Here is a 14,326-nt window from a genome sequence, read left to right on the forward strand (position 1 = left end):
TTTTATAAATTCTACGAGTCATTAAATTAAAATATGTCTGGTGTACATTGTACTATAAAATGATAAAAATATAAGGGTATATTATTACTCTTACTATATCCTTTTTTAATGAATAAAAAAATGTACTTTAATCGTTACATGGTGTTGATAAATGTTACTGGTAAAACGGTTCAAGTGCAGATATTAACTACATATTACTAATCATTTTTGTCCCAGCTAACTATAACTGGCACGTTGCATAATACTTAATTAGTCTTCAAAATTGGTCACAAATCTAATATTGATTTATTTACTTGAAATTAATCCTGTATTAACATGTGTTTACACATTACAGAATAGTAAAAATAGTTTTGTGGTAAAATGGTTCGAGCGCACTAAACCCGTTTATTACTATTTGTTTTTACAGAGTACTAAAAATAGTTTTGTGGTAAAACGGTTCAAGCGCATGGTTAAACCTGTTTACTACCAAAGCAAACTGCAATTGTTTTCAGTAAAATAAATGTAATGGCCATAGATGGCGACTGTAGGGCAAAACATGCTTAAATCGTTTTACCACCAAGCTCTAATGCCATTTAAGTAGGTATGCGAATCTGTACTTAGAGTACAATTTAAAAAAAGTGCACTTAAACCCTTTTACTTCTAAGCCCCTTAATTATTATGAGCTAACGAAATGTTATTTTTGATAAACCTTTTTGTTTGTTCTAAAACCCCATAAAATGAAACAAATAATATTTTGAGAATTTCCACCAAAATTACTTTTGAGAAAGGACAAAACAATTAAAAAGGCCTCTTATTCCGTAGACATATGCATAAAAAATGATGCGTTTGATTTGTTAGGTTAGATATCAAACTACGGGGCGTATATTAAAACTTTTGCACAGACATACAGTATGGTGCAAATAGGAATACATTCGTTATTTCGTTATCCGGTGACTTTAAGGAAAAATCCTGAGACAGGCCGAAACAATTTTTGTTTTTAAATTCTGAGTTTAAATTAGTTTTGATTTTAAATTTAAAAAAAGAATGTGTGTGTACTTTGTACGCACGTAAGAAGTTATACTTCTATTATTATGATTTCAACGAAATTAATATCCTTAACAGGTTATTTGTATTTTATTTAAATATTAAACTAACTTTCTTTACCTACCACTTTTAAAAATTTTTTATTAAAACGATACCAAAAATATAAAAAAAAGAATATGAATCGCCCGGGATTTGAACCCGGGACCTCTTGATCTCCGGTCACACGCTCTACCACTGAGCTATATCCCTTTTGCTTTGACAGGTTACAAGATTTCTCATACATACTGACCAAGTGAAGTATACAAAAATAATCCACGAGGAAAAATTTCCTGTAGTTGGCTGTATACCATTACAAAAACATAAAATCCTTTATAAAAGGTATATTTATTAAAATCCCTATACAGGGCTACATCAAAGACAGAACTAGTTTTCAATCGGTTGACCGATCATCATCAGTGCAATCTTAGAATCTACATGCAAGCCACCAAAGTAAAAATAACAGGGTAAAAACCCTTTACAATTGATCCGTCATCGGAACATATGACTAAGATGTGAATTATAACATGGATGATTAAGATATCCAATGTTTTTCGCCCGAGGTACCAATGAGCTCTATCTGACAAGTTCACATCATGACTGTATGGAAGCAAGTTCACATCATGACTGTATCGGTCAACCGATTGAAAACTAGTTCTGTCTTTGATGTAGCCCTGTATAGGGATTTTAATAAATATACCTTTTATAAAGGATTTTATGTATACAAAAATACTTTAAATATACGTATTATTATTATAAAATATCTTATTCCCGAGGAAGACAAATCCAAAGACACAACAATTATAATAAATAATACATTTACTAAGAACACTAATATAATATCCTTTTATATGGTATAATATGACTTATTTGCGCAGACAGCTCTGATACATACATATCTTGAAAGATTAGCAACGAAATATATACTGTCTGTGTGCGCATGCGCCCGGCATGTGATAAAATTTCACTCTCGATCGTAAAGAAGTATAACTTAAAAAAATATTTTTTTGGCATGTATATTATACTAATGACCTCATCCATCTGGGCGTGATGACGTAATCGATTATTTTTTTTTAAATGAGAATAAGGAACTATTTTCAATGGGAAATAAGCCACAATTTTACAAAAAAAAAAAAAATGATTTTATTAACGTTTCGAAGCCCAAATCGGGTTTCGTTGTCAAAATACAAAGTACTATTAAAATAAACAAAAACGTTGTTGCTAAGTAAAAAAATTCTTCTAATAATTTATTTAATCTGACTCATTTATATTGGCAATTCAGACGTATATTATACATTTTAAAGTAGAAGACTTTAAAATGATATCGCCAATATTTATGAGCTGCGTTCCTGGGACGACTTTACTAAAAGATAGTTCATTCGATTACATGAAATCAATCCCAACTCAAGAATATCCGTCACAAAAAAATCATAGCATGTGATCTGTCTTTAAAAAGACAACCAAATGCAATATTATTTATAATATATTTTAACCAATATATTTAATATATTTTAACCAATACAACATTATTTATAATTTAAACATATTAAAGTCAGAATTTGGTATTAGTTTTTTGAAAGTCAATTAAATGTAAGACCAAATACTTACGATGTCGGGATAGTATCACGAGGTTTTTTCCTGGTTTTTCCCTCGTGATTTACTATGGAATCTCTAACGCGAGAATTTTACTGTCATCGTTGCATTTGGTTGTCTTTTTAAAGACATATCACATGCTCTGATTTTTTTGTGACCGATATTCTTGAGTTGGGGTTGATTTCATTTAATCGAATGAACTATCTTTTCGTAAAGTCGTCCCAGGAACGCAACTCATAAATATTGGCGATATCATTTTAAAGTCTTCTACTTTACAATGTATAATATACGTCTGAATTGCCAATATAAATGAGTAAGATTAAATAAATTATTAGAAGAATTTTTTTACTTAGCAACAACGTTTTTGTTTGTTTTAGTAGTATTTTGACAACGAAACCCGATTTGGGCTTCGAAACGTTAATAAAATCATTTTTTTGGTAAAATTGTGGCTTATTTTCCATTGAAAATAGTTGATTATAAAAATGCCACAAGGAAATAGCTTCAGAACAACAATGAGAATACGGGTCGTGTGCTAGCTCATTTGAAAGGGTATTCAATTTTTATTCAGTAATATAAACATTAACATAATTATTAAATAATTTTTAAATATTAATTAAATTTAAGGAATGTATACATTTTATACAGGGTGTCCAAAAATATTTTTTTTTTAAATTAATTGACACATAATGAAGAATGTATGTAATTAAGTTAATACAAAATGCATTTTAGTGCTACCAGAGAACAGAAAAAATGTTTATTTGATAAATAAACATTGTTTTTCCGTTAAAAATAATGTTCAAACTGCCAAGAGGCAGGTGACTGGCCACTTAAACATTGAATTTAAGCGAAAAGCAATGTTTATTTGTTAAATAAATATTTTTTCTTTTCTGATAGCAGTATAATGTATTTTGAATTAAATTAATTACATACATTCTTCTTTGTGTCAATTAATTTAATTAAACAATTTTTTACACCCCGTACAAATAATAACGTTAATGTTTATATTACTAAATAAAGAATAGAATTGTCTTTCAAATGAGCTAGCACACGATCCCTATTCTCATTCAAAAAATCATCGATTATATCATCACTAACAGATGGATATAAAAAAATCTTAATTTATAAATAAAATTCACCGGCTTACGAAATAACGAATTTATTCCTTTTATTCGCACCATCCTGTATAATCTTTGCCGCATATTTATAATACATAAAATTTTTCAACTAATTATAATCCCATCGTAATAATTATTCTTGAATTAATTGTTTTTACTTTTAATATTTTTTCTTTTATGATTTTTGTTATTATTATCGCCGTCCCTTCTTACGTCCTATTTACCGATTTTACTCGTTAGTAATATAAAGGATGTTTATTTGATGTTTGTCAGTTTCCTTTACCCTTCTTTTTTGTTTCACTCGTACCTAGGATTTTTACCTTATTTTCTTCCGTTTCCTCTATCAGTTCAATCTCTTTTCCTGACAGCGATGTTGTATTCCATGTTCTGGTTACATTTTCTTCTTCTATTTTTACATTGCCCGCTTTTTTTATTAGTGATATGAGATGGTAAAGAATATGGATGCACTCAATTTCCCTGATACGTTCCCATATTGTCTCTGTGTTTTGCTGTGCTATTCTTACTTGTATTTCTAATTTCCTTCTCCATATCTATTACTTATTCCTAGGCGACAATTTTAAATTATATCAAGTTACTTAGGTACATTTTAACGTCATTTAGATAAAATGACGCAGGTTTATAAAAACTTCGATTTTGTTAAGGAGGGGGGGGGGGGGTTTGAAATCAACATTTCAAGAACATTTTTGTGATTTTTTAAAACTATGTTAGAATTATTTTATTTTTAAATTAAATAAACACAAATAAAAAAAGAATGTGTGTGTACTTTGTATGCACGTAAGAAGTTATACTTCTATTATATAATTTCAAAGAAATAAATATACTTAACAGGTTATTTGTATTGTATTTAAATATTAAACTAACTTTCTTACCTACCACTTTTAAAAAAATTTTATTAAAACGATACCAAAAATTAAAAAAAAAGAATATGAATCGTCCGGGATTTGAACCCGAGACCTCCCGATCTCCGGTCACACGCTCTCCCACTGAGCTATATTCCCTTCGCTTTGACTGCTTACAAGATTTCTCATACATACTGACAAATTTAATAGACCAAGTGAAGTATACAAAAATACTTTAAATATAAAATATCTTATTCCCGAGGAAGACAAATCCAAAGACACAAAAATTATAATAAATAATATATTTACTAAAAACACTAATATATCCTTTTAATGACTTATTTGCGCTGACAGCGCTGATACATACATATCTTGAAAGATTAGCAACGAACTACATACTGTCTGTGTGCGCATGCGTCCGGTATTATAAAATTTCACTCTCGATTGAAGTATAACTTCAAAAAATTTCAAGGCAAAATATTGAAAAAAAGTCGATGAATAAGCCAAAAACAATGGATTTTGCAATGGACATCAGAACTCGTCATTTGATCATGTAAAACAAATAATTCATAAAGATTTTATGAGCTTAAAAGTTTCTCGAGGTAACGCTGTCCAGTTTTTTAGTTTTAACGATTTTTGAGGTTTTGCTATCACTCGGAAGTCAAAATAACGAAATTTTTTGTAAAAAGGGTGAAAATCAACATTTAATTGTTAAACAAAAAATAAGCATAAAAAAGTATCTCAACAGGGTTACCTCACGAAATCTCTAAAGTGCATCACAGATTATCGAATTCTCTCTAATGCATTACAGTTGGAGTTGACAGAAAAAAACGTACCTCTGTGATTATTATACATTGAACGTAAAAATTATATATTCCTTGACGGGTACTTGCATTTAAATGTATAATTGGTTGGCGATTACAATACTCTAAATAGATAACTAATCAATGATGCAAATAAAGATAATTTGACACAAAAGCAATCGATCCTGACAGTATTTTTACAATATCATATGGTAAAATGACAATTGTAATTTCTAGGTTAGTATTTTTCAGCGACAAAAATATAAATATTTTATGTCATTGCTATATTCTGACATTGTATAGTGAAATTTGATTTTATATTTATTTATTTTTACATTAAAATATTTTAAATATTAATATTCTGGCAATGTATAAATAATAATTTGTATAAATATTGATGTTTATATAAAAAATATAAATATTCTGACAACTGTAAGATTTAACTAAAATGCCATGTAATGATTTGCGACATTTTTAAAATCCGATATGACGTCAAAATTACCGCCGCACTAAAAAAAGGATTTGGGATCAACTGTATGCAAAATTTGAGGTGGTCAAGTAGTGTTTGAGTTGCAAAAAAAGCCGTCTTTGAAAAAAGTAGTTTTGGGAAAAATGCATTTAAAGTTGTGACAACATTTATTTTCAATTTCGTTTTGCTCTGTCAAATCGTAAAGTAATACAAACCGGAATGTTTTTGAATTGCTGAGTAATTTAGAAAAGAGAAGGGGAACAGCTGTTGAACGTTTCTCACTACGCTCAAGCACGCCGGCGCAAAACTGCGTCAAAGCCAGTTGAAGGTGGGATAGTTAACATGCTGTATTTCCGATAATTTTACACCGATCAATCTGAAATTTTTATAGAGTATACTTTAAGTTATATACTTTTATTTAAAATAAAAAAATATTTAAATATTTTAATTAATTATTTAAATTATTAATAATTATTTAAATATTTAAAATAAAAAAATAAATAAAATAAAATAAAAAGTACAACTTTTTATCTAAAAATAACATTTCTCTAAGTATAGTAAAATATTTCATACTTTAAATATGTAATAAAAATTTGAGGAGTGACCCATGGTTTTAAGTGTTTAAGATGTTTCAATACATTTAATTTTCCTATGATTGATTCTTAAAAGCTCTTTACAACAAATTAGTCCAGAAAGCCACTGCGCCTCCGCTGGGAAAAATATTCTGATTCGGATTTTTTGCACAATCTTACTCAAAAAGGAGCCCTTTTAATAAATTTGCATGTTGCCAGGTCCAAAAGAGGGTCAAAATTTTTTTAAACGTTTTTTTTTTGTTTTTTTCTTAAAATTATTTTTTTTTGCATTAAACAAAGTTTTTTTCTTTTTTTGGATCATTCCAAACAGAAAAAGTCTTTAGTGACTTTTCTCTAAAGTTGATAGTTTTTTGACATATAAGCGATTAAAAATTTAAAAATTGCGAAATCGACCATGTTTAACCCTCAAAAGCTATGCAAAAAACTGAAAATTTCAATGTTGCCAAGTTAGGTAGATATTCTTTAAACATCGATTGATGAAATCCCGAAGAGTTTTTTGCAAAACAGTATAGAAAACTGCTTTGTTTTTTAATTGCTAATCAAGAGGGCGCGACCATATTTTCAACCGTTGCATGTCTATGTAATATGCGTAAATATATGTGAGGAAACATATTCTAATTCAATTTTTTTCATCATCTTGCTTGAAAAGGTCCCCTTTTAACAAATTTGCATGTTGCCAGGATCAAAAAACAGTAAAAAATTTTCTTAAACGTTTTTTTTTTGTTTTTTCCTAAAACCAATTTTTTTGCATCGGACAATTTTTTTAGGGTTTTTGGTGCATTCCAAATAGAAAAGATCTGAAGTGACTTTTCTCAAAATGTGGTAGTTTTCGAGATATAAGCGATTGAAAATTTAAAAATTGCAAAATCGGCCATTTTCAACCCTCAAAAACTTAGTCCTGTCGCCAGGGGGGGTACAACGGCCTCCTGTATTCAGATGGACTTACCCAAGGTTTTTTTATGTATTTTGACCTGTAGAACACGAATTTTTTGGGTAACAGTTGATCCGGATGTCGATAAGATTGTTATAAACCAAGAAGTTGAGGAATCACATAACAGCGATTTCTCGCAAAACAAAACATTTTTTTGTATTTTTTGGGCCATTTTAACCAAAAAATGTTCCTACAAATTTTTTCGTAGGATGCATAGTTTTCGTGATAAACGAGGTTGAACTTTCAAAAAATCGAAAAATTGGAATTTTTGAACCCGAAAAACTTTTGATTAAAAAATAAAATAGCAATTCTGCTTACCGCATTTGAAAGTTCAAGTCAAATTATATCGGTTTTAATTATTTGTATTGCCAAAAATGTATTATTTTATTGTTAAAACAAAGCTATAAACACCTAGTGCTTGAGTGATGTTTCAATGATTTCTCATTTAAAATCGAACGAGTACGTAGAGGAGGTAAAAGTGCAAGCGGGGCTATTTCTAAGTAGCATGCAATAAAACGCATGTATTAGGCACGGGAAACAGTATGTGTTTATAGCTTTTTTTAACAATCAAAAAATAAATTTGTAGCAATACAAATATTCAAAACAGATATAATTTGACTTAAACTTTTAAAGGCGGTAAGCAGAATTGCTATTTTATTTTTTATTCAAACGTTATTCGGGTTCAAAAATTGCAATTTTTCCATTTTTTGAAAGTTCAACCGCGTTTATCTCGAAAACTATGCATCCTACGAAAAAACTTGTAGGAACATTTTTTGGTTAGAATGACCCAAAAAATACAAAAAAATGTTTTGTTTTGAGAGAAATCGCTGTTATGTAATTCCTCAACTTCTTTGTTTATAACAATCTTATCGACATCCGGATCAACTGTTACCCAAAAAATTCGTGTTCTACGGGTCAAAATACATAAAAAAACTTGGGTAAGTCCATCTGAATTAAGAAGGCCGTTGTACCCCCCCTGGCGACAGGACTAACTATGCGAAAACGGAAAATTTCAATGTTGCCAAGGTAGTTAGATATTCTTTAAACATCGATTGATGAAATTCCGAAGAGTTTTTTTGCAATACAATATTGAAAACTCCTTTGTTTTAAATTGCTAATCAAGCGGGCGCTTTTTTCAATCGTTGAATGTATATTGTAATCGGACAACATTTTAAATTAAAAAAATTGTTTAAAAAAATTTTTTGACCCATTTTTGACCCTGGCAACATGCAAATTTGTTAATAGGGAACCTTTCTAGCAAGATGGTGAAAAAAAAAATTACATCAGAATATTTCTCCGCGCATAATTAACGTATATTACATACAAGTTGTATACCTACATGCAACGGTTGAAAATAGTGTAGCGGCCGTTTGATTAGCGATTAAAAAACAAAAGGGGTTTCGATACTGTATTGCAAAAAACTCTTCGGGATTTCATCAATCGACGTTTAAATAATATCTATCTACCTTGGCAATATTGAAATTTTTAGTTTTTCACAAAATTTTTAAAGGCTAAAATGGGACGATTTCGCAATTTTTAAATAAATAAAAAAAAAGAATGTGTGTGTACTTTGTACGCACGTAAGAAGTTATACTTCTATTATATGATTCCAACGAAACATATATGTACTTTAAACAGTTTATTTATATTTTATTTAAATATTAAACTAATTTTAATACTTACTACTTTCCAAACATTTTTATTAAAACAATACCAAAAATTAAAAAAATAAAAGAATAAAACACCCACAAACATATTGAAAAATGCACCAAAGAAATGATTTCTGAACAATAATTGTTGGCAACAATTTTAATTAAATACGCATTTTCTGAAAAAAATTATATAACAAATATATTCACAATCATAAAATGTATAAAAAAATAAAAAAACAAAAACTTGCATTGGGATTTGAACCCGCGTGCTTAGACTTGAAATCCACTTACACACACCTGTCACCCGACTTGACCACTTACACTTACACGTACTTGTCATGTGGGAAGGTAGGCTAACTGAACGTTTTACTGTTTGACAGTTCTGAGTTTAATCAAATTAGTTTGATTTTTGTGAGTGTGTGTTCACAAAGGGAATTAAAATATTAAAATACAACAAAACATAGAGTAAGGAAACAATAGGTATATTATATGAAGAGTGGTAGAAATTTTGTTGATAATCAAATTATGTAAATCAAAACATTTTACAAATACATTTTACAAATAGGTAAGTACCTATGTAATTTTTTATTACAATCTCTCTCTCTCTCTCTCCTGTCGTTTCCCCATTACTGAGGATCGTGATTTCTTCCAATATTCCTAACAATGTTTCTCCATTGGTCTCTATCTTCAGCTGCTCTAAGAGCTTCGCAGAATGAGTTTCCAGCTGAATGCTTTATTTGGTCAGACCATCTAGTTGGTGATCGTCCTCTTGATCGTCTCCCCGGAACGTTTCCAGAAACAATTAATCTCTCCAAACTGTCGTCACCTCTGCGAACCACGTGACCAAAGAATTGCAGAATTCGTTGCAGACATATTGTGGACAGCCTTTTTTTAATATTGAGTTGGTTTAGAATGGAAACGTTTGTCCTATGAGCTGTCCAAGGTATGCGCAGCATTCTTCTCCAGCACCACATCTCAAAGGCATCAATTTTTTGGCGCTCGCATGCGCGAAGAGTCCAAGTCTCTGCTCCGTATAGAAATATTGAGAATACAAGGGCATTCACCAGTCTCATCTTGATATTTTGAGAGAGAGATCTGTCTTTCCAAAGTTTAGTTAGGCGACTCATCGCATTTTTTGCCATACCAATACGTCTCTGAACTTCTGTTTCACAGTTATCATCGTTAGTTATACTAGACCCGAGATACACAAAGTTGTTTACTATCTGGTATTCCTGTAATATGTTAGTCAGTTGAATAGTGTCAAATCTGTCGACCACCATTATTTTTGTCTTAGCTTTATTGATTTTCAGACCAACTTTATTGCTTTCGTACTCAACTCTTCGCAGAAGATCAAACATTTCTTGCTCATTTGCTGCTATAAGTGTAGTGTCATCAGCAAATCTTAAATTGGAGATTTTTCTACCAGCTACTGTCACTCCACCGGCCCATCCTTCTAAAACCATCCTCATGACATGTTCACCATAAATGTTAAATAAGTCAGGTGACAACACGCATCCTTGTCTAACACCTCTCTCGGTATTGAAATGGTTTGAGAACTTCTGATCTAGTCGTACTGTCGCTATATTAGACTGGTACAGATTTTTAATAAGTGTCACCAGGTGCATTGGTGCGCCCATTCTATTAAAATTGACCACAGATTTATCCAGCTTACACAATCAAATGCCTTTTGGTAGTCAACGAAGCATATAATCATGGGTACTTGAAATTCTCTAGACTTTTCAATGAGTTGTCTCAAGTTCAGGATTTGTTCCCTTGTACCTTTACCCTTTACAAACCCCGCTTGTTCCTGAGGTATTTGGTAATGTAGATAGGTTTTTAATCTGTTTTTGATGATGTGCAACAAGATTTTACTAGCATGTGTTATTAGTGACAGTGTGCGGTAGTTTTCACATCTGGTAGTAGTTCTTTTTTTGTGTAGTGGGATATAAATTGAGGTACACCAATCAGATGGCCATTTTCCTGAATTCCAAACAGCGACACAGATAGAATGGATGATATGTAATCAATTGTTTATTACAATATGTTTATTACAATACTGAAACATTTACAATTAAGTACGTACCTGTTGCTTTTAAAAACTATTTAAAAAGTTACTACAATTATAAACTTGCTTTTGTCTGTGTCTTCACAACAATAAAAACTAATATAAAACATCTGTTTATCATAACCTCCATATTGAACAATTATTATTGTCATGTCATTTGAACACCCAATCAGAGCAAAGGTATAATGCGTCTGCGCCGGGGAACAAGGTTTTTGGTGAATTCGCGCATATTAAATTTCACTCCCATCACGCCTAAAGAAGTATAACTTCAAAAAGAACTTAATTGTAAAGGGTTTTTACCCAAATATTTTTTACTTTGGTGGTTAGACTGTTAGATTCAAGCAAACACTGTTGAAAACTAGTTCTGTTCTGTGATGTAGCCCTGTATAGGGATTTTAACAAATATACCTTCTATAAAGGATTTTATGGTTTTTTGTAATAAATGGTATACAGCCAACAACATAGTCCGTTCTTTAACGGTAAAATATTGCAAAACCTCTAAATTTTAAAGAACCGCTTGGATTGACATGAAATTTGGCATACACATAGCTAACAAGTCAAAGAAAAAAAGTGATATTGTGCCGATATGTGCTTTTGCCCTGGGGGTGGTTTTCACCCCCTCTTGGGGGTGAAAAAATATTCGTAAAAAGTAAGTCAGGAAATGGATAAACTGGCTAATTTTATGTAACTTTTGTTCTATAGAGTTTTTTCACTAAGTCAATACTTTTCGAGTTATTTGGCAGTGAATATGTTCATTTTTTCAACAAAATAACCACGCTTTTAGACGGTTTTTCGTAAATAACTCAAATAGTAAGTATTTTGTCGAAAAAACATTCTTAGCAAAAATATAGCCTGTAAAAAGTTTTAAAAGATGGTGTACATATCACGTCTCTATACCTAGTAGAAGCAGAGTTATAGGTAATGAAAAATAGGTTCATATTCGTTAAATTCCAAATGGAATACTTTAACGTGAAATAACCAAAAATGAAGCACATTTAGGGGAAAACTCATGACAACTTATTTAAAGTGTTTAAAAAAGCATCATTTTTGTTTTATAAAAAAAATTTCTAGCATCAAAAGTAAACAAGTTACGCTCAAAATAAAGTTAGTCCCTTTTTGTTTTGGTAAAAAAATCGAGAAAATCACCCCCTAATTAGTATCTTAAATGAACTTAATCGTTACGACTTCAGAAGTTTCTTGACTCGTGTATGTACTGTTTATATGATCTGTAAGTTTTATCGGTTCACAGTCCTTATTATTGAAAAGGCTGTACTTAATAGGGGTTGAACGAGTCACTGATCACGAATGTATGCAAATTTAGAAACACCAAATCTTAATCAATTTTTGTCTAACAGAAAACCAAAAAAATACATGATATTCAGAAAAGCAATGCTGACTTTTTTTGTTTTTCGAGATTTTTGGTATCTCTAACAATTTTTAAGTTATTTTGAAAAAAGCATAGTTTTCAAAATTAAAATTTTTAAAAATTTTACTTTGAAACCAAATTTTTTCAAAAATAAGCACTTTGAATCAATGAAACTTACAGATCATATAAACACAACATAAGTAAATTAATTTGTGGAGCGGTAACGATTAATTTCATTTAAGTTGCTAATTAGTGGGTGGTCTTCCCGATTTTTTTTTACAAAACAAAAGGGACCAACTTTATTTTGAGCGTAACTTGCTTAAATTTAATGTTAGAAACTTTTTGTAAAAACAGAAATAAAGCTTTTTCTAAACACTTTTAAAAAGTTATAATGGGTTTTCCCCAAAAAGTGCTTAGTTTTTTGAATATTTCACGTCGAAATATTCTATTTGAAATTTCTCTGGTTCTACGAAATCCAGAGACCTAACGCGTACACCATTTTTTTACGTTCTTATAGGCTATAGTTTTGCTAAGAACGATTTTTTCGACAAAATACTTACTTTTTGAGTTATTTGCGAAAAACCGTCTAAAAATGTGGTTATTTTGTTGAAAAATGAACATATTCACTCGCAAATAACTCGAAAAGTGTTGACTTGGCGAAAAAGCTGTATAGAACAAAATTTACTTAAAATTAGTCAGTTTACCCATTTCCTTATTTTGGACATATATTTTTTCACCCCGAAGAGGGGGTGAAAGTCACCCCCAGGGCAAATGCACACATCGGCACAATATCACTTTTTTTCTTTGACATGTAAGCTATACGTATGCCAAATTTTATGTCAATCCAAGCGGTTCTTTAAAATTTAGTGCAAAAACCGTGAAAGAATGGACTAACAGGAAAAATTTTTCCTCGTGGATTTTTAAATTTTTAATCGCCTTATATGTAAAAAACTATCAACTCTAGAGAAAAGTTACGAAATACCTTTTCTGTTTGGAATGATCCCAAAAACCTGAAAAAACTTTGTTCAATGCAAAAAAATCATTACCGGCACGGCAACGGTAAAAGGGCTTTTTGAGTAAGATTGTGCAAACAATCCGAATCAGAATATTTTTCCTAGCGGATGCACAGTGGCATTCTGGACTAAATACAGTTCACAATAAATATTTTGATATTTATTTTCTTTTATTCTAATATTAATTTAATAATTTATTTTTAGGGTCTTCAAACCTGGACGCAGATACGTGACTGTCTACAAAGTATTCAGTAACAGATATTTCAACGTACTTAAAAAAATCACATTTTATATTTTTTAAAGCTTACATTCAACAAATTAAAACTTATTGTATATACTACGTAACTTTTTGTTATTTATTTTGATGTTTATCCTTGTTAATTTCTACCTTTGCTTATTTAATGTAAACTTTCACTAAAACTTTGAATGTTCATATTAAAAGAGCTGTGTAAAATAATAATTATTGTTTTAATTAATTATTATATTCCCAAATTTCAACTATTATAATACAGATTCTCTTTTAATCTTGTTTCATAGATTAACGGTCCAGGCTGTGAGTGAAAAAACGTGTTATAATTCAGGAACTTTTGAATCCTATTAGGCGTTGTAAAGGACGATGTCAGGAATAACTTAGACTAAAATGTATCACATAATTTTCCCTAAAAACTGTATAACATTTTTATTGAAATAAAACTGAAAAATAAAAACATTCGTAAAAAAAGTGAAATTGATGATTTATACATTGCACATTTTTTTTTTCGTTGATATTCGACATTGTTGAAACATACTGTTCTAATAATTATTCGA

General features: G+C 30.2%; 1 protein-coding gene across 2 annotated transcripts in view; it reads left to right on the top strand.

Moving 5' to 3' along the window:
- The window catches only part of LOC126883283 (sorting nexin-4-like), a 114,920-nt gene extending 100,941 nt beyond the window's left edge, over window positions 1–13,979 (top strand). For both annotated transcript variants that reach the window (XM_050648624.1, XM_050648626.1), the window contains exon 6: window positions 13,724–13,979. In XM_050648624.1, coding sequence (XP_050504581.1) covers window positions 13,724–13,774 — 51 coding nt within the window. In that variant the 3' untranslated portion in view covers window positions 13,775–13,979. The remainder of the gene's footprint in view (window positions 1–13,723) is intronic.
- The last annotated feature ends 347 nt before the right edge of the window (window positions 13,980–14,326 follow it).

The sequence above is a fragment of the Diabrotica virgifera genome, chromosome 4 (genome assembly GCF_917563875.1).
Source record: "Diabrotica virgifera virgifera chromosome 4, PGI_DIABVI_V3a".
Lineage (NCBI taxonomy): Eukaryota > Metazoa > Arthropoda > Insecta > Coleoptera > Chrysomelidae > Diabrotica > Diabrotica virgifera.